This window comes from Elgaria multicarinata, chromosome 2, assembly GCF_023053635.1.
Source record: "Elgaria multicarinata webbii isolate HBS135686 ecotype San Diego chromosome 2, rElgMul1.1.pri, whole genome shotgun sequence".
NCBI lineage: Eukaryota > Metazoa > Chordata > Lepidosauria > Squamata > Anguidae > Elgaria > Elgaria multicarinata.
The window spans coordinates 67,845,051-67,866,166 of NC_086172.1; the positions used below are offsets into that span (position 1 = coordinate 67,845,051).

General features: G+C 38.8%; 1 protein-coding gene across 1 annotated transcript in view; it reads right to left on the reverse strand.

Moving 5' to 3' along the window:
* PDIA5 (protein disulfide isomerase family A member 5) overlaps window positions 1–21,116 on the reverse strand; it is a 174,577-nt gene that overhangs the window by 25,278 nt on the left and 128,183 nt on the right. The window contains exons 12-14 of the mRNA XM_063116675.1: window positions 17,336–17,406; window positions 16,112–16,275; window positions 11,204–11,334 (exon numbers count right to left, since the gene is read on the reverse strand). Coding sequence (XP_062972745.1) covers window positions 11,204–11,334; window positions 16,112–16,275; window positions 17,336–17,406 — 366 coding nt within the window. The remainder of the gene's footprint in view (window positions 1–11,203; window positions 11,335–16,111; window positions 16,276–17,335; window positions 17,407–21,116) is intronic.

The following is a 21,116-nucleotide window of genomic DNA, read 5'->3' on the forward strand; positions in this document are numbered from 1 at the left end:
CAGAGATTCATATGACAGAGTAATCCCAAATTTAAACAGGCGCACATATGGAAAATCCACTTTTTCTTGAGATATATACTGACACGGATATTGTGAAGATTTCCATAGTAGTTTCACGGAGAGGCCATGTGCAATACACTTATATTTCTGTGGCTGGCTTGTAATAAGCACTCAACAACTGGGTTTGATGTAGCCAGGGGAAGCTGCCTCATTAAAACGACAGGTTTAAAATTTATAGGAAAGATGATTAATTATAGGCTGAAGGACAAATTTAAGAACTACAAATCTGGACTAGGGACTGTTTAACATCAGTATATAAAGGCACAGATGGTTTGCATATTTTAGGGAGGCCATGCAAAAATGTTAAAAGGAAAAGTACAAGAGTTTAAAAGGAGGCAAAACGAAGAGCCTTTTGAATCCAAGGAGACTCTCTGAACAGAAAACAGATGGAAGTAAAAGAAACCCATGTTGTGTAAATTGCTAAGACAAAACAGACAGGGGAAAATCAGTAAGGAGAACTAATCTTCAAGTTCAACGTCCATCGCTGCAGGTAATATTGAGTATTCAAAGTGAAAGAATGACATTCCACAGCTGAGGCCCTACCCTGCTACAGTCATGCCCACAGCATATGACAATGCTACTATATAAACTAAGCTACATTAAGCAAGCACTAAACCAATTTTTCAAACAGCAAGTCCATCCAAACAATGTTGTGATGCTATCCCATTGTACAGGCAGCTGAAATGAACAGGACCATACTTTTGCATTGATCCCATGTAGCAAAAAGCATCACAGTTCAATATGGTTGAGCTACAGCAAGATCCTCTCGTACGCTTCACTTTCATACAGGCCTAGTTTTTCTTGCAGAATTCTTAATATTGTTTACTTGAACGTCCAAAAGGTTCTTGGCAAAATAACCCCTCAAAGACTCCTAAGCAAATTTAGCAGTTAAAGTTACAGAGAGTAGAAATACATGGACAGTTGTCACAAAGGCGGGGTGTAAACAACATAAGGATGTGCATTGGGATCAGTGCTTCTTAACTTGTTCATACATGATCTGGAATTGAGAAGCAAGGTGGCAAAGTTTGCTGATGATACCAAATTACTGAAAGCGATTAAAACAAAAATGGATTGTGAGGAGTGCCAAAAGGATCTCTCCAGACTGGTAGAATGGGCATCCAAATGGCAAATGCAGTTCAACATAAGCAAGTGATACACGTTGGAGGAAAAGTAGCGACTGACCAACAAAGAGATCTTGGGATTGTGGAGGACAGCTCAATGAAAATGTCAACCCAGTGTACATCTGCTGTAAAGAAGGCAAACCCCATATTAGGCATAATTAGAAAGAGAAATGAGAATAAAACTTCCAGTATCGTACTGCCTTTATACAAATCTATGGTGCGATCATACTTAGAATAATGTGTATAGTTCTGGTCACCACACCTAAAAAAACAGATGTTGTAGAACTGGAAAATGTGCAGAAAAGGACAACTAAAATTATTAAGGAGCTGGAACAACTTCCTTATGGGATTGCTTAGCTTGGAAAAAAGAAGGGTTAGGGTAGACATGACAGATGTGTACAAAATTATGTATGGTGTGGAGAATGTGGATAGGAAGACACTTTCCTCCCTCTTTCATAGTACTGGAACCCAGGGTCATCTCTTGAAGCTGTTTGGTGGGAGATTCAGGGCAAATAAAAGGACTTCTAGGCCCAAGTCTTTCTTGGAAGAGAGAATAGAGTCCTTCATTGATGGAGCTAAATGGGAGAGGGAATGTGGGGAAAACAGAATCTGAAGTTCTAGATTTGTATGATTTATTTTGCTGTGCTTGAGTGAAGGGTTTGTGACTGTGTTAAACTTTCTCTTTTCTTTAATAAAATGCATTTAGTTTAAAGTGTGAGTAGCTGTTTTAAATTTTGTGTAGACTGAATGAATTCTGTCTTGAATCCTCAAATGCACCTGCACCTACAACACCACAACAACCAGGACTATTTGTGAAGAGCGTGCCTTAGCATCTAATACCAGGGACCCTGTAATTTTAGACTTTCAGTTTTCCCCTACACTGGAGAGGGTGCTATTGCACTTGTGTCATTCCTCTTCAACGGCTGGTTGGCCACTGTGTGAAGAGAATGTTGGACTAGATGGATCCTGGGTCTGATCCAGCATGGCTCTTCTTACGTTCTTAAGTCACAGTCAATTGCAACTGATTATTACCTAGCCATTTGTACAAATCCTCCTGGTTACTTTCATAAGTGAGTTTATATTTTATGTTATATTAGAAATACTACTGAAATTTTAATCTAAAAGATGATTTTTCCTGGAAAAAGCAAAACATGAATGGACAAGAAAAATCTGAGTAAATCAGAGAACTCAGTCACTGTTTATCTATCTTCCAGTCGAAGTGTTTACAAGAAATAGCAGGTATACGAGCCAAAAAGCATTCATTTCACTGACTTCATTCTGTATTATATGACAGACATATATATACTGGTAGGCATATAAAATATTACATATATTAGACATGTATATCAGTAATATACATGATTGCAATAAGTGAATAAGAATGTCACAAGAAAACAAGGAATATATTCATAAGCTATTTTACATCAACTCTCTTAGAGTCTATGTATACATATTTGAAGGATGAAAGTCTACAACCCAGGAGGTACACTATTAAGCCTCTACAGATTTTCGAATAAAATAATTGCAGTCATTATTCCAGGAAGCCTTTCCTTTACGACCAACCGTGGTTCATTGTACATTTTGCTTCTTTTAAAATCTATTTTAAAGTGTTTTATTCTGTTTTAATTTTATTTTATCTTGTACACCGCTCCAAAATTTTCTATGGGGAGAAGTATATAAATATTACAAATAAATAAAAAGATACGAAGCCCAAAGTTTCAAATAGAAAAATACACATTTTGTGTCCAGAATTTATAAATAGATTAAATAAAACATTCTAATTTATGGCTCCAAAGAAGTGGCGGTAGAATTCTTATTTATTTAGAAGTTATTGCCATTTTTTAATTTAATTTATTGTGAAATCATTGGTTTTAGCAATGTGAGGAAAGGCACTAGTATAACTGATGTCATCATATTAGCCATTCAGTTTCTATTACAAAAAGTAAGTAATTTACGGGGGGGGCGTTTTTCAAAATCCCATCTAAGTATCCTTCTAAAGCCAGGAGGATTGAAAACACACTTCCATTGCTTAAACCCCTTTCTCAGCATGCACTTTGCAAATGAAGCTGTTAACCTGTTACCAGCTGTAAAGGGAAGAAAGGAACATAGTGCAACAATGGTCAAAGTCTCTACTGTCACTTTCCTCTCTTGCTTGGAAACAACACAGAACCTGCTTCAGAGTTCCATTAACCCTTGAAGACGCTCACTTACTCAAAATAGCACACATGTCAAGCACTGGAAGGGCCCAGAGGCAACCATGGGAACAGTTCTGCCCACACACTTTCTGCTTGAGCACTGCTATTATCTCATATTTTGTCAAGTGACTGTGACACCTGCAACCCCAAGGTTCTCCGTAAAACCAAATTCTGCTCCACGAGCGTGATGTTAAAGGCATCTATAGCTATAGAAGCAGTGTTTATGTGAGCAGATCTCAAACCCTTCATCATTTAGGGGTGAAGACAATATACTAGATCCAATTACAAAGCCACCATGATCCACAAATTAAAAAATATGCTAAAACCCTACACAGGGCACATCACAACTGGCTGGTAGTAGGAACATGTTAATGGAGAAACATATTATTCAGTGGGAAATGGTGTCCTTCTATTGCTAATGCAAAATTTTCTGCCAAAAAGAGACATTCATATCTTTAAAAGCTGACATAGCGGCATACTAAAACTAATCTCCTTTCTAGCAATTAAATCACATGCAACATTTTAAGGTTATTAAAGATTTAAAGGAGAAATCCTGTTATACAAGAACTAGAAGCTTTATGAGTGCAAAACCTGACAAATTTATCTTCAGCTTTAGTGTCACTGTTGGAAAGCCTAGCTTTGAACCCACACTTCCTGCTTTGTTAGTATTCAAGTCCATTAAGCTGACTCATAACTTTTGGAGTAAGTGCAATGTTTAAACAAGTACTTTTAAGGGCAGCTCCTTTAGTATCAGTTAATAAACTCCGACAACAAGAGGAAGAATATTGACTGTACCAGCAAGAAATCACTTCACAGATCCATCTTTAAGAAAGAAAAACATAACAGATCCTTGAAACACTGCTGATAAAAGCACTATTTACTCCATTAAGGATATTTCTAATGAACAGAAGTTGCCATCCAAAAACAGAGTCTACAACCCCACCAGTGTCTAAAGAAACTAGCTAGAGTTCACGTACCTGCAATAATACAATAGACTCTGACCTGGTTCACACATAACAACTACCCAGAGTACAAGTTGAGTATAGGTTGTTGTTGAATCATGAATTGTCATTATGTGTGAACACTTCACTATGATTTAATTACAAACAACCAAAGAAGAAAACTTTAGGAAGAGAAGCCATAGTTAAACCATAGTGCAGAATTCACATGCAACAACAACCCACATTCTGGTTTGTTGTTACATGTGAGCCACCATTCGCATGGTGGGAAAACTGCACAACCCCTTCCACCAAGCAGACAAGTTCTGGTATGAAGCAGGCAACCCAAACGGAGGGCTCGTTACATAAGACAGTTTAATTCATTAGCCCACTTCACATCTGAAGTTACCTGCTTGGTGTACAAGGGTTCACTCAGCTCCTATAAGATACAGAGTGCCTGCCCATACTGTTTGTCTGTTCTGGGGCTCTATGATATTTCAGTAGAGTTGACACTAGATTAATGAGTTTTTAGCTGATTAGTCACCTTGCTTTTAACTTAATTAACTAATCAATTTAATTAACTAATTAATGGATGAACTAATTAATGAACTAATTAATTTAATCGACTTTGAATACCTATATAGGTGCCTTTGAAATACTGAAAGTGTGAGTTGACCGCTCATTAGAACAAAAAGGTAAAAATATTAGAGCTTCAATACCTTTTTTCATTTCTTACGATCAGAATTCGAGAAGAAGTGTGCCTTACTGTTCAGTCCACTGAATGTTTGCCATCACTAAACTTTAGTTCATTAATCTACCAATTAAACTTTGCAAGCATTGGGCAATATTCAACACTGCTCCTCCACTGACATCACTGATACAGCACTAGCGTAAATGACCTCTAGCACAACAGCAAGAGCATGATTGAACAACGGGTTTTCTGGAGAGCAGATACTACTGGCATTCTTGACACACCAGCATATGCTATTGGCATTCTGCTACAGGTTAGCACTGTTAGCGGCAGCAACAGAGCATTAGCATTGGATACTGCCTCTAATTTTTAACTTTGGTCCCATGTTTCTGATGTGTATTAGGATGAAAAGAACTTCAGTGCAGCCATTATAACAATGCATACAGCTCTATAAATAAGGGAGTGCATACAAAAATGTACCACAGGAATTGGGTCAGGGGGGCTCAAAACGAGTGATATTTATTCTTATTCAGTCAACACAACCTACAATCAAGGAAAACATGTCCAGTTTTGTAATTTGGACAACAACAAACCCTTTCAAAAAAGCAAAGAAAGATTATTATTCCAGGAACACACATAGCAGTTTTGTGTCAATTGATTCAATGCAAATGCAGCTGACGAAAATGGGGGAAATGGCGGGGATGACTCTGATGTCCTCTAGCTAACCCCCCCCCCCAATAGATCATGGCTGCAATCACCCTGGGAAAGAAACCTTAGAAGCAAGCGATATTCATTTCACGTTAACTGAAAAGTTCCCTTATGATTAGTAAAGCAAACTGAATATCAGCTTTCTGCTGGAAATTATGTATTAGAAATGTCCATTCTCTGCACCCTGTAGAGCCCTGCAAATTGAAGCCATTTGAAAAGTTAATAATATTGCCATCCTTCCAAGGCATTAGAAAGTGAAGCTTTCATTTTCTTATTATTACTTTCTTGTTTCTACTAACATACAACAAGCAACATACAGACAAGCTTGTCTGGCTTTCAGCTCCACTTGGAGTTCTCTGTGGTGGTGTCCTATTCCTGTTCCTGGCTCACTGGGAAGTCTGCCTTGCTTAAAACTCTGGTAAAGGCCCATTTAGTATAGAATAAAATGGCAGTTTTCTTGTTTCTTAAAGTAGGCCTCAATATTGGGCAAATTTTAGCAGGTTTCTTACATGGGAGAGATTGGTACCAAGCAGGCACTAATCCACATGTTAACAATTGCTAGCTGTCTGACAATGATAAGGGTGTAATCCTTATGTCAACAGTTACGCAACTGCATAATTTCCTCTGTTTGGTTTACTTTTCTATCTCACTGAGAAGAGGGTGTTCCTGCCTCCTGCCCATGTTGGAATGTTGGAATCTCTTAATCATAGGGAAAGTTAATTCATTTACCTTTGGGCATGTTCTAAAATATCAGAAAAGGGTATAAAAGATTGGGCTGAGGCCTAACCAGTTTGGTCCCGCTCCATGGGGGGAAATGTGCACAACCAGCCTGGAGAACTTTGGGTCGCAGGATAATATCTCATATACTGTTGATAGGGGCCTGTGTGTATATTCCGTCCAGAGGAAGTTGTCAGCTTTATCGGCTGAACAGATGTGTTAGCTTTCTATGTATTTTTATTCTGCATCCATTTTCCATCAATAAACTGTCATTCCTTCCACAAGTTGTCTAGTTTCATCTTGGTATTTCAAAGAATCTATTTTGACTGGGCTCTGAGTAGATCAGGCCTCCAGATTAATAAAGAATGCAGGCTAAGGGCCAATTTATACAGTCAGTTGTGAATGTTACCTATAGTTTATCACTTGAGAAGTCTGTCTTCCATTGGCAGATATTCCATTAACCTAATTTTTAAAATCCTTTCCAGCTCCTGAAGCATCATTTTCAAAAGATGTTGAAATGTAATTGCAATCCCCACCCTAAGACTGGCATTACATAGACAAATCAAAATAAAGCTCAGATTTATAGCATAGGCTTGATGGCATCATTCCCTCTAATAGCGAACTCAGATAGTTGAGTGCCTATCTGTGTGTGGAAGTAAAACAGGGCCACCTAAATAAGTGAGTGTTTTTATATACTCAAGGGACTCTGTATATACACAGAAAGAGACTTGGAATTTAAAAGGAAAAGTTCTTTTTTAATGGCTCAGTAAGCATCTGTGAGTTCCTAGGCTTCACAGAGTGCTGATGGCAGCTGCGCCTAGAGAAAGAAAACCGGGTCTTTAAAGGAAGCAATGAGGCAGCCGCAGAGTGGTGCTCCCCGGCTGAAGTGAAAGTTGGGAGAGGTTCCAGCCTTCATTTGGTCACCTGCCCTGTGTCATTCACTATGGGGGAAGGTGCAGGGGGGTCCACGAGCAGGAACTCAGCCAGATGGATGCAGGAAGAGCAGCAGCCACTCTTTCTGGCTCCATCTAAATCCTGTCACATGGCACCCCAATGGAAATGCTGCACAATGCCAGGCACATAGCTGCTGCTCTTCCCAGTGGAGGGCAAGTCCTTTGTTCCATGTTAAGAGAGGCATGGAACTCAACCTCTCACAGCACAGAGAAAAGCAAAATGGGCATGGCGATGATATCAGTGGACACCCTCCTCGTCTTTCTTTACAAAGGCTTGCTTGCCTCCCTCTTCAGCCATTTCCCATTTCCCAACAAGGCAAAGCCTCTGCCACTTCCCTTTACCTAAAGAAAAGAAAAGAAACAAGGAAAAATACTCCGTCCAACTCAGGAAGCCAAATTCTACCCTGTGAATCCAGGAGGGAAAACAAAAGCAACAGAAGTCTTCCCTCCTGTGTTCTCAGTTATTTAGATCCTAAGGACTTGTTTTTTTCATGTTCTGGAAAAATGTTCACTGCACTGGTTTCATCGTATAAAAAAATTACAAGGAGGATTAGGAGGAGGACCATGTACATGGGAAAGCTTTCCTATCCATCTACTATTCAAGGGAATCAATCACAAGATGCACGAGGGAAGTCATCAGGGTTTTGTCGTCAAAGTTCTGAGAAATTGTATGTTTACACTCTGTGGAAAGTGGAGATGAGCTCCACAACATCCTTAAGATACTATCTAGAAAAAGAGTAGGCAATGTGGTGCCCTTCAGATTTTTTTGACTCCCATAATCCCTTACTATTGGCCATGTTGGTTGTGGTTTATAGGAATTGTAGTCCAAAATATATGGAGGACACCAGGTTGACTTCCCCTGATCTAGAACTGTCTAATTATGCCACAAGGTGAGAAGGAAGGAAGGAAGGAGAATGGACAGGTGTCATGTTTAGCTCTGCTCTTTTTAGGATGGGGATGGAGTATCAGGCGATCAATCAGAATTAGATTTTGAAGCAGAAGAGATGGCGCTAGAAACATACTTGCTTATACCAGTGGGGAACGTGGTTCTCATGGACTCTCAACCTCTTTTAAGGATGTTTTAATCATGTATGCTATGTTTTTAATCCATTTTTAATGTGTTTCATATTGACTGTTGTTCCCCGCCTCGATCCACGTGGAGAGGGGGGGGTAAGAAATATATTATTAATTATTATTATTATTATTATTATTATTATTATTATTATTATTATTATCCAGCTGGGAATGACATTTCTCTTGAGCTTATCTCTTCAAGTGTAAACAACACACAGTCAGTGGAAAATCAGTATTCTTCCAAGGGAGGGGGGGCTTGAGAAGCTAGCTGATTTTAAGGTACGAGGCAGACTAAAATGAGCGGAGCTAAAGGAGGGTGAGAGAAAGTCAGCCCAGCTAGCATCTCGTCAGAAGCGGCATCAGAACCAGTCTCCCTAAAGTTAAAGCATTCTGGGAAAAGGCTTTCCGTTCTTCTTGAAAAGACAATTGTCTCGCTTAGTTTGCACAGTTTTGCTTAGAGGAAAGTTCCTAGAGATTAGACTCACTTCAGGTGGGAAGAGATGTTTATTGCTTGAATAAAACTTTGTGGATTACTTGGCAGATCTCTTTATTGTCTCCCAATAAGGCGGGAGTTCTTGAGACACATGACATGGGGCCTCTCCCAGAAGGTTCTATAAAGACCAGTGGTGATGTAATATTTCATAAAAAATCTATTTTGTTTTCCCATGTAATTCCCTCAATTTTCAATTCAATTTACCAAGAGCTTGTGCTTATGGACCCAAAACAGCAGCATCCAAGTATAACAGAAAGGCATTGGGAAACTTTAAAAAACACCATGATTTGCAGAAGAACAAAAAGAGTAGGGGGAAAAATGCTACAGAAAATTTCCAAAGCTAGCCTAATGACCATGGAATGTGAGAGGGGGGGAAATTGAAAATTGGATCAAAGGCGGAATGGAATTAAGTGGCTAGAAAGGAGTATGAAGGAAGAGGGACAGATATAAAAAGGGCACAGAGATCCATCTCACTGACTGGATAAGTCATTTCCTGGTTCATAATTTTTGTGAACCGCCCAGAGAGCTTCAGCTATTGGGCGTTATAAAAATGTAATAAATAAATAAATAAATAAAATACTAATAAGGCATTTTTAAATGTGTCCAGGCCCAGAAATAAATGGAAAAATCCAAGATTTTAATTATACCTGGGATTGGGCATAAGTATGTCCACTTCACCCACCAAAAAAACCCTAAATGGAGAAACAGTATTTAACATACTGAGTGGGCACAGAATGTTAACTGACTGTTAGTGATAGCAGGGAGGTGTGGGGGGAGAGAAAGCCAACATGGGTTAGAAGATTGGAATAGACTGGATTTAATCCTGAACAGAAGCACTCTACTCTACAATATTTTGTTATAGAAGAATGCAGGAGCTACTTCTGTGATTAGAAAATGGCAAAATGCAGTTTTACAAAGTAGCCGTTGGGATCTTTCACAAGTCCTCAACTTTGGATGTTACACTTCTCAGTAGCTACTTATGGGGATTTGCCAGCTACACTAACATCTGCACACAGACCTTTAGCTTAACTAAATGGAAGGCATAAAAAAAGCATCAAGGAGTTGAACCAAGCTATTCCATTCCGAAAACAAACTAATAATGCAAGATGTTTGTAGCTCTTTACTGAACACAGTACAGTGGCTTTGACTCAGGAGCTCCACTGACCTGGGATGTGGCTTTGAATAGAGAAACATAATTATCTGAATGAAAGCAGTTTGGCAGTCTTAGTGGTTCTCCTTCTGCACTAAAATAAGCAAGTTAGTGGTAATTGGTAGGCATAAAAACCCTGAGAGGTCCCATGCTTGAGGAAGCGATAAACAAGGATAATCGATCAAATTTAAACAGAAGGCACATTACCAGTGCCGAAAAGGAACCGTCTCAATACACAATGATTTGTACTTGTTCTGTTTCCCTAATAATTATCTCACTGCAAGCAGAGATGTAAAATATTCAGTAGTTACTTCCTACCATGCTTGATTAAGAAGAGGCTAGTGTCTATGAGTGCATTATATATCAAAGGTACTACACAGTTTCTCACATTTATCTGAGATAAAATTGAAGATGCAGAACCTCTGAACACAGGAAATTATAATATTACAATAAGTGTAAATACATCAATCATAGGATTCCTCATGACTCTTAATTTAATGTATATCCATTACTAAGTGGACACCAGAAGTCAAGTCCTTTATTTCTAAATGTTGAGGAATATATCCAACCAAGAGCAGCCCCTTTTCAGTTCTTAATTTTGATGATACATCTCAATACTCATGGCAAGATTGCTAATGAGCATTACTCTTTCTTCAATATAGTCTTGCTAGAATTAAGAAGGTGCAAAATAGCATTATAAGCCTTGAATGTGTGAAGGCAAAACTGTGCAGGGCAGGGGTGGGCAACTTGTGTCCCTCCAGTTGTTTTCACCTACAACTCCCATTCTGACTAGAACTGATGGGAATTATGGCCCCATTTCTTATGTCCCCATATGCCATCTCCCAGCCAACTTCCCCGCATTGAGCTGCAGAGTCTGAAGGGGCATTCTACTTACGTTCGTTTGAATGAGATTCTTTAACTGGATATGCTAGGTACTGAACCGGGGGCCTTCTGAGGCAAGTCATGTGCTCTACCACTGAGCTGTGGCTTCTTACTTAACAGAAATCTTTCATGTCTAGTTTGGTGCAAAAGCACTGAAAAGCTTTGGTTTCTAATATATGCATGGCCTCTTAACCATGCAAATAGATGATACATCCACTCACATGGGGCATAGAACATTACAAGGGCGTGCTTCTTTTTCTTCAAAGATTCCCTGAAGTCTTCGCCTGCAAGATGAATAACGCTTGTTTGTCTTTCTTCCCAAGTTGGTTCAGGTGGAGGTGGTGCCTGAGGACTGAAGGTGGAAGAAAACAATGTTCTAACTTCTTCACTTGGAAAAAAACCCCCAAAGCCCACTACAGAAAAAATCTGTCAAAACAAATGTTTTTGTAAAAATAGCTGTCTCAATACATAGAGCTAGTCCAGACATCGTGATAAACCATGGTTTATTATGATGGAATGAGCAGCAGGTTGGGGGAAGCTCTCATTTCCATTTCTCATCAGCCACAGTTAGCCTGACAAACTGGTTAATCTAAACCAAGAGTTGCTTGAAACAAATCGTGGGTTATGAAGTTGGCTTGTTTCAAACAAAACATATTTACAATTAAGCACTATTTGCTAGGTTTGGATGTAATGCTAAACTGAGTCTTGCAGCGGCTTGGTTTATCATGATGTCCAAATGGTTCATAGAGCACAACAGGTTCCAGAAAACAAAGAGCAGTCTCGTTATTTTTAAAGGTATACATTTTGTTTATAATTTTTCGTTTTCTGTCATAAAGAAGAGAGAACTTACTGAAAACAAGTGGACCACTCAGCCATTTCATTGTAATTTTGCAACCTGCCACTGAAGGCTATAAAGATGAACCATTTCACCTGTGCATGGAAGAACTCATTGTTCAGATTTCACCACCACAGGTATCCCAATTGTCTCATTGTGGTATGAGACTAAAACACCCAGTAATTCAAATCTGACGTAAATGTGTTGTTCAGACTACAAGGTAAAGAACTCTGTAATATTCCACAATACTTTTGTTAAGCTATATGATGCCTGATATTTTATTAGAATCAAAATTCTCCCTTGTTGCTTGTACTTTCTGCAGAAAGGGACAAACATTGATTGTTGTGCCTTGTTTCAACATTAGAATTGACATTCCTCCAAGGACTCAAACTGGAATATATAATTTCAAATTATGTACTTGTTTATATTCTTGTTACTATTAATATCATTTAAAGTACTTCAAATATGTAACTTCTGAAGGAAGTCCAATAGGGTCAACACACACACATCACATACTCAAAGCAATTGTGTATACCTCAGTCAAGATCCAAGGTACATCCTATAGAGATGTCACATAATAATCTGAACACAATTATCAATCACTTAACACTAGTCTGTGTTTCGATGTTTTTCATCCACAGTAGTGATTACAGGAGTAGCAATATACACAACCATTTGAATGCATAACCCATGCTGTCTTTTACAGAACTTAAATGTGGGAGCTGCAAAACAAAATGCTGCATTGTGAAGCAACCTTTTCAGTTGTTCCAACCTATCAGCCATATCTTATTTCATGATATTCCACTCCATTCCCCATTCCCTCTACCACAGGTTTCCAATTTTTTAAATCCCCAAATATTCAGAATTCCGTGTCCACTGACCATGCTCAGTCCTCACTGGGCTGGTTTTTTGTGCTCCCTTAGAGATTTTTTCCTAAAGGGTTTTTTTTTTTTTTTTTTTTGCACTTCTGCAAATTTTGAGAGTACCTCTGAGCATGCCAAAGCCTTGCTTTTCTCTGGTGGCACTGTTTTGGCTTCATAAGTATAGGCACTTGGAGAATGAATCCACTTTTAATATATAGAATTTATCCTCAAAGCAATTATTACTCACAGATTAAGAGCTCAGGTTGAGATATGACTTGATAAGATCTTCAGCAAACTAAGATTTGAGCCTAATGTCCCAATTCCAAGTACAATATACATCTACCCTTCCAACAGTTCAATGACTTAGTACTTGGAAACAATCCAGTGGCAACTCATGGACTGTTTGCTTTGTGAAAGATAAACTTCCTGTGGGAACCAAGTCTAGTTGAAGAATCTCTCACCATGCAGTGTATTAGTATTTAAGGTATGCACACTATACTTTAAGCTCTTTCATAAAGCCACAGTGAAACGAAATTAATTCAACTAGCTATAATGATCTTTCAAGAGCCACAGCTAATAAAACTGCAAAACATTGTTAATTAAAACTCAGATGCTCAAAAGTAGAGGGTATATGCCTTAAGGCACAAATATCCCAATTATATGGTTAAAAATTCAGCACTGCCAAGTAGTTTTCAAAACACTAAAAAAAGTTCTTTTTATGCACCCTCAGTGCCAGCTTGGCAAATTTCAACTTTTTGAACAAACTATTAAGAATTCATCCCCCCATCCCCCAAAAGGACACTTTTGTATTATTTTCCTGTATGCAAGAGACACACAGCAGCATAATAGTACATGCAGTTTTAACTCATGAATTTACCATTTGATTAAAAATGATGCAATTTGCCCTGGGATAATTGGCAACATTCATAACAAATAAACTCTATAACCATCAACAGGAATGCCACCACCAGTAAGTCCTGCCTCTCAGAATTACACAGCTTTTCTTATGCATTAAGCTTCCATTCAGGACATTCTACATGTACAAAACTGTTTAGGGATTTTAATTTATTAAGCAGAATAAAAGTATTATAACTAACTGACTAACTACATAAACAAATCCATCCATCCATCCATCCAAGTAATGAGCTTCTTACAGATTTAGGCTAAATAAGTTTTTTTTTTTTTGACAATACATTTTTTTTAACAAAGGTGCAAAATAAAATAAAAAGCACACCGATGTCCCAATGAACTAAACTATATAAATATGTGGTCCAGAAACTTCAGGTGGTACAAAACAGGGCAGCCCGCCTACTAACAGGGACTGGCCGACAAGACTATATCACGCCAGTCCTTCTACAACTTCATTGGCTGCCAATCCAGGTCCAGGCCCGATTCAAAGTGCTGGTACTAACATTCAAAGCCCTAAACGGCTTGGGTCCAGGTTATTTGAAGGAACGCCTCCTCCCATATGTGCCTGCCTGGACCTTACGATCATCCACAGGGGTCCTTCTCCGTGAGCCCCTGCAGAAGGAAGTGAGGCAGGTGGCTACTAGGAGGAGGGCTTTCTCTGCTGTGGCACCCCGGCTGTGGAATGAGCTCCCCAGAGAGGTTCGCTTGGCGCCTCCAGTGTACTCCTTTCGTCGCCAGCTGAAGACCTTTTTATTTTCTCAGTATTTTAACACTTAATTTAACTTAAATTTAAACTTTGCTGTTTTAATTCTATATTTTAACCTATATCAATTTTTGCTGTGTGGTTTTAATCTTGGTTGTGCTTTTTATATTGTATTTTGTATTAGTGTTTTTAAATTGTTGGTTGTTTTTATGCTCTTCATGGTTTTTATGCTCTTCTTTATGCTATTGGGCAGTATAAAAATGTAATAAATAAATAAATAAACATCAGTGTTTCACCTGCTGCTACCATCCTCTCCTAACCACATTCACATTGACAAATCCTCATAAAAAGGCAAGACAATGGGGTTGCATCACCCATCTTTCCTGTTGGGCAGCTACACAGTCACACACAATCTAGTGTGACACTAAGAGGCTCAACCTAGCTACCATTTTAGTATCTCCTCAGCACTGTGACTTTATCAACTTCCTCTTCTCTGGGAAAAGCATGCAAAGCAAAAGCTTAGACATACTGGGGATACTAGCTGTCCCCTGTTAGCACTGAACGTGAGAGCAGCTCACATTCTCTGGCTGGCAGGACTGGGACCTCCAGAATATGTACATGCTTTACTCTAAAGGCTCTTAGCACAATCAAGCCATCCCAGATGCACCAATTTAATCGGCTATCCAATTCCCTGGCAAAGAAAGCTCCATGCCTCAGGCCAGGGCTGGCACAATTCCTCCTGCCAGTTGAGGCAGGAGGCTGCAGCGTTGCCCTCTCTTCTCTCCCCACCCCCCAATGATGCCTACAATGGCAGTGACAGGTCTCTTTCCTCTTCTGATGCCTTGATTGAGCAATCTTTCCTTCCACAGGTGGGAGTTGGCTCTGGAAGTCTCCATGGTCCACCAATCCCTTGTTTTAACGAAGAACCCCTCACACATTTGGGCCAGGCTCTCTGGGGAGCTGTGCTTGCTGATCTCTCTTCTGGCTCATAGAAAGGCCTGCCCTGCCTCAGGCACTCCTATCTCCGGTACACATATTAACAGCTGCGAAGGTTAGGAGGAGCCCATGCCCAGACTATGCACAAAGCCTTCCTCTTGAACCCTCTACTTTTGGACTCATCACCTATGGTGGGGGGAGGGGGAATTGATCCCACTAGTGATCATGTGAAATCACTTGGGCAAAATAAAACAAAACAAAAAACAGTGTTTTATTTAACATCAATAGATATGAAAAGAGTTGGACATGTACTCAATGGCCCCGTTCAGACAACATGCTAAACCATGCTGATTAACCACAAAATGGTTAATGGAATGCATTAAGGTTAATGCATTCTGTTAACCATTTTGTGGTTAAGTAGCATGGTTTAGTGTGTTGTCTGAACGGGGCCAAAGTCAGGCAGAAAGAGTATGTCTCTGTTCTTCTCCTGTCACTTCCCGGATAGGCTTATAATACATTTTGAAATGCTTGTGAAAAGGACAGAAGAGCTAAATTTCTACAACAGCAGAATTTTTTTTTTCTGAAGAGTGGCTTAACATATTTGAAAATGCAAAACATTCAGTTTGCAAAAGAATTACAAAGAATTTTAAAATTCCCATCCAGATGGAAAAAATTTTTTTGTTTCTAAAAATTAAATACAGCCCTGTTCAAATAGCTTTAAGTAGAACCTCACAATTGTGGATGTGGTCCAGGTGGGAAGGGAACATTTTTTGTAAAATATTAAAATGGGAAAAGATGGAGCCATTGTGGATTTACTTATTTTAAAAGCAATATTCAGTGCCTAGTTGCTAATCTCAATACATCTTTGGTGTATATCACTTACTTCTGGAGCCATTCGAGAATTTTACTCTTTGTTCGGAGGTGTGGCAAAATATATTTCTCCTCTCCATCCTGGAAGTACTTGAGCGTTGGAAATCCTGATATGTGAAATCTTTCTGCGACAGCTTTGTTGACAGTAGCATCAACTGCTGCCAGGACACCTGGTCTCTGCAACATAAAAGCAATACCTGTAAATCATCAGTTGTAAAAAATAATTTTAGATGGGATATTAAGAATTCACAGACACGTCATCCAAAGTCCAAAATGGGCTTACAAAGGAAGTGCAAAACATATGGACAAAGGTGTAATGAACCCACCATCTTAACAAGATTTGTTATCACAACCCACGCTATCCATTTCAAGGGTGATCCTCATAGAGAATGCTCAGCCAATCAACTAGATGTCTAGCTGCAACTTACAAGGGGAGAGAAGGGAAATGAGCATGTGGAGCTATTCATTGGCTAACTTTCATCTTCAATGCTTGCTGCATGCATGTAATGAGGGGATGACTAAGCATAATCTTGAGTCGTAACTAAAGGGCTTCTTCAAGAGTCTGCACACATGTGTACACACACAATCGTTTGTAGGCCTTCCTAATGGCCTTTAATGGCTTTATAAAATTCTACTTGTGTCTCAAATCCTTCAACCATTACATAGGACAAGGTCCTGAGTGCCAAATTGGGGAGTGCGACCTATTAGAGTGTGGTTTTAATTGTACTAATGATAGCAATTGTGTATGATTCTTCTTAGACTTGCTGGAATGCACACTAGGTAGGCATAAAATCAACTGAAAGCCTGTGTAACCTGCTTAAACAGAGGAGGAAACGGAGGAGCTTACAAGTACACAGAGGAGCTTAAATGCAAGCCAGTGCTTTCTTTGCATTAAACATCAAAATGGAGGGGGCAAAACAATTCCATGCAGCATTTGGGCTCCATCATGTTATGTATAATACAAGGCCTTATAGCAATGTATATAAACACCCTGTGATTATTTTGTGTGTGTGTGTGTGTATGTGTGTGTTTAAAGATAGAATGTTCTTGCTAACCATTTTGGCAGAGCTTTATGCATTACTGATGAGACTGTACTTTGGAATCATCTCTTTCGGAGCCCCTTGGGAGGAGGACAACAGCTGAAATAGTTGCAGCAAGAAAGAAGAACAATTTTTATGACTGTAGTTATTTATTAAGGATCATTTGGAAACAGAGTTAGGAAAGGGAATTAGCTTACATCATTGTCTGTATGGAGCATCTCAGCGGCCTTCTCATATTCCGGCTTCATTTTCTTACAGTGCCCACACCCTGTCAGAGAAAAAATTAACTCAACATATATATGCATATATTTGCAAAGAAAATTGGCCCACTACAGACTTCACCAAAGCTGCAGCTGGCTTTCCAAAACAATCCCTTTGCTCATCTGGAGGATTAACAATAGCTAATAGTTAAAAAAATATATGTATGCGTCAGTTCCTATGTAAAACATGATATTTTATGGCTAAGTTTTATTTTCCTCTGCTTTGGAGCTTTTAGTTTAACATTTTAATGCTACATAAAAGCTTTAATGCTACATAAAAGTATTTTGTTTTTTGAAAAAAGAAAAAGATAAGCACGGAACTCAAGGAACTTGAGTATCTGCAACATAATCCTCCAATTATCACAAGTGTCTGAAAGATAATTACAAATTTAGGCAGGTATTTGTTTTCTAATATAGTGCCCGTTTTAGTTACATTATCGACTAAGAATTTATGTATAGCTTTTCCTAAGCATACAAGGCACTCAGCAATCTTTACTATACACTGTAAGAAAAGCAAGTATTATTATCTGGTTATTACAGGTGGGGACTGAGGCTGCAAGATCAGCTTGCCTGAGGGCATTCAGTGAGCTCATAGTTGGTGTGAAATTTGAAACAGGGATTTCCTGGCCCATGGCTCATCCTATTAAATACTACACTATGCCAGATCTAAGATTTAGAAAACAGTGACTGATGCTAGAGCAGGCACCGCGATTAAGATACATCTCTACATCACTAAAGGTTATTGCTTTGAGCCTCACTCGGATGCACACTGGATGGTTAGCTTTCAATCCAGGGAATTGTACATTGCTACTATGATCCATTGGAGTGTGAGAAGTTGTTGGCTACTGGTACTGCTGTTACAGGTATAATTGTGCCTCTTACACACAGTCTGCTGGCTCAGAATGGTTTCTTTGTCTTGTCGCTATAATGACCTTACACAAGAATTGGCTCCCTCTAAGCAAAGAGGCAGTACATAGACTATTGCCTCCTGAGAAATCCTAAAATTTATTCTCATACACATATAGCACACACATTTTGAGTGACAAAAACCTTCCATTCGGGTGGGATACGAATACAAAAGGAACAACATTATCCCAACTCCTTCTCTCAGCCTGCTTCAGTGACATCAGTGGCACTTCTATTGCCTCCACCTTACCTGGCATGCCTTTTTTGATTAACTGCACTGCGCAAAGCCTTACTCTGTTCAAACTACTATACATTTTGGTTTGCTGTAAATACACACAATTTTACTTCACCCATTATATATGTTCACATAAATGTAAAAGACATTTACATTTCCACATGTGTGGGGGGAAAAACCCTGCCTAAATGTCAGCAATAAACAGGCAGTAAACAGATCATAATACAGATTTAATTTATGTGTAATTTTTGAAGCCTTTCCCACCACTCCCCATGTTTGAACAGATGTGCTGGGCTCTGGCCTGATCTGCTGATATTATGACTCCAGGTCCAGTCAACACACAGGAATGTTTAGGAGTGGGCCTCATACTGTTTTAATTGTGAAATTCTAGTTTCTACCATTCTGAAATTACGCCATGACCCACATTGAGGCTTTTTGACCATGTCCCCTCCTTTTTTGCTTAACATAACATCCAGCCTGAAGAAGAGTCCTAATAAAAATAGTATCTCTTGATGCTTTCATTTTAAAAAAATTCTATTTAACAAACATGAAAACATTTTATAAATAGACCAATTCATTTTAAACCTTTATTTTTCTGCCTTTTCATCGTAATTCATAAATTTACAATGAAACATTGTTATCTCTTCAGCGCCGGGTCAAACATTTTCTCTTCTCCCAGGCATTTAACAGCATGTAACAACATATGCTGAGTTTGCTTGTTTTTAATGGACCCCAGAACTGTTGTTTTAAATGCATGTTGTTTTTATGCTTTTGATGGTTTTAAATTTTGTATACTTTTTAATGTTCACCATTTTTAACTTTTGTAACCGCCCAGAGAGCTTCAGCTATGGGGCAGTATATAAATGTAATAAGTAAATAAGTAAATAAATAAATAAATAAAATTATCTCCCAAAAGTAGGGAGATAATAACCAACTAATCTAGGACACAAGTTCTATAACAAACTATTCTAGGACAGAAGTCATTTAGGGCACTGAGAAATGTAAAACTCTTTATCATGCCTGGAACAGTTATTTTTCCAGTCAATATGGGGTAACTGAAGTCACCCAATATTACAACCCTTCTTCAGTTGGATGCCTCTCTGATTTTATTTTCCATCTCAAAACTACCCTGAGTGTTCTGGTCCAGGGAACAATAGTATAACCGCAGTGTATCTTATTATTATTATTATTATTATTTATTTATATAGCACCATTAATGTACATGGTGCTGTACAGAGTAAAACAATAAATAGCAAGACCCTGCCGCATAGGCTTACATTCTAATAAAATCATAGTAAAACAATAAGGAGGGTAAGAGAATGCACCAAACAGGCAGTATAAAAGTCAGAACAATTCAAGTTTTAAAAGCTTTAGAAAAAATAAATGTTTTTAGCTGAGCTTTAAAAGTATCTGCATTACTTTTGAAACCTGGTATTGTCACCAATGGATGGTGCTTCTGAGGATAAGCCTTACCCTTTTAGGGTTTCTAGTATGATTGACACTATGACTTCTTTGATCTACAGAGCAACGCCACCTCCGGTATACCCTCCTCTGTCCTTCTTATAGAGTTACTCCCAGAAACAACAGTATCCTATTGGTTCCCTCCATTCCCTCAGGTTTCCATTATGCCCACTATATCTAGGTTCTCCTTTAAAAGCAGGCACTCTAACTCTCATGTTGATCTATGGCTCCTGTGTGAAGCTTAACTAGAATATTCTTTGGCATTAATGCTGTCAAATTCCCACCACTGTGCTGCTTAGCTGCCTCCCACCCTAGAAAAAACTCTGCCGACACCCATGGGCCAAAATGGTGAGAGACAAAACAGAATGGGTCACACTGTTCAATTTTTTTGTTATAACCAACTGCAATGCCTATACTCAACTAGAAAAAAATCAGGCCTGGATTCTGATCTATTTTGGTATTTACACTTCGGCAACACCAGACATCAGACATTTATTATTCTATTTACACCCTACGAAACACACACACTGTTCTGGCTGGAAATTATTACATTATGAAATTAAAGGGGTTTTTTTTGCATCAGGGATGGTATAAGCATAATTGGTCCCAGCTGCAAAGTGTGGTGGGCGGGTGGGTATACACACTAGGTGATCTTTCAATGTCTATCTTCTCTCTATAATTTTCTGATTGCATCATCATGGGTGGAACAAGGAGGCACACAAGTATAGAACTGATATTTTCTTGTTACCCAAAAAGCCCTTAAGCAGAGTCATTCTCCCCCTCATCATCAACTTATTCTATACGTATTTACGAGAATTTTTCAATCCCTTGTTATTGCACGGAAATCTAATGTCCAGAAACACCATCACATCCACCTTCCTTTCTGCTTTCATTGGCCTTGCAGTTAAATCCTCCTAGCCTATTGGAGAGCCACAAAAAGCTAATCCCAAAGCTGTTTACATCCTTCCTATCTACTGCATTATGACTTTAGATTTCTTTCTGTTAAGCTCCTCTGGGTTTTCTAACAAAACTCACCAAGATGCCCTTAAATCCAACACTGTATTATATTTCTGCATAAGGTTTGCTGGGATTGTCCAAGGAGGCTCGCAGTTGTTG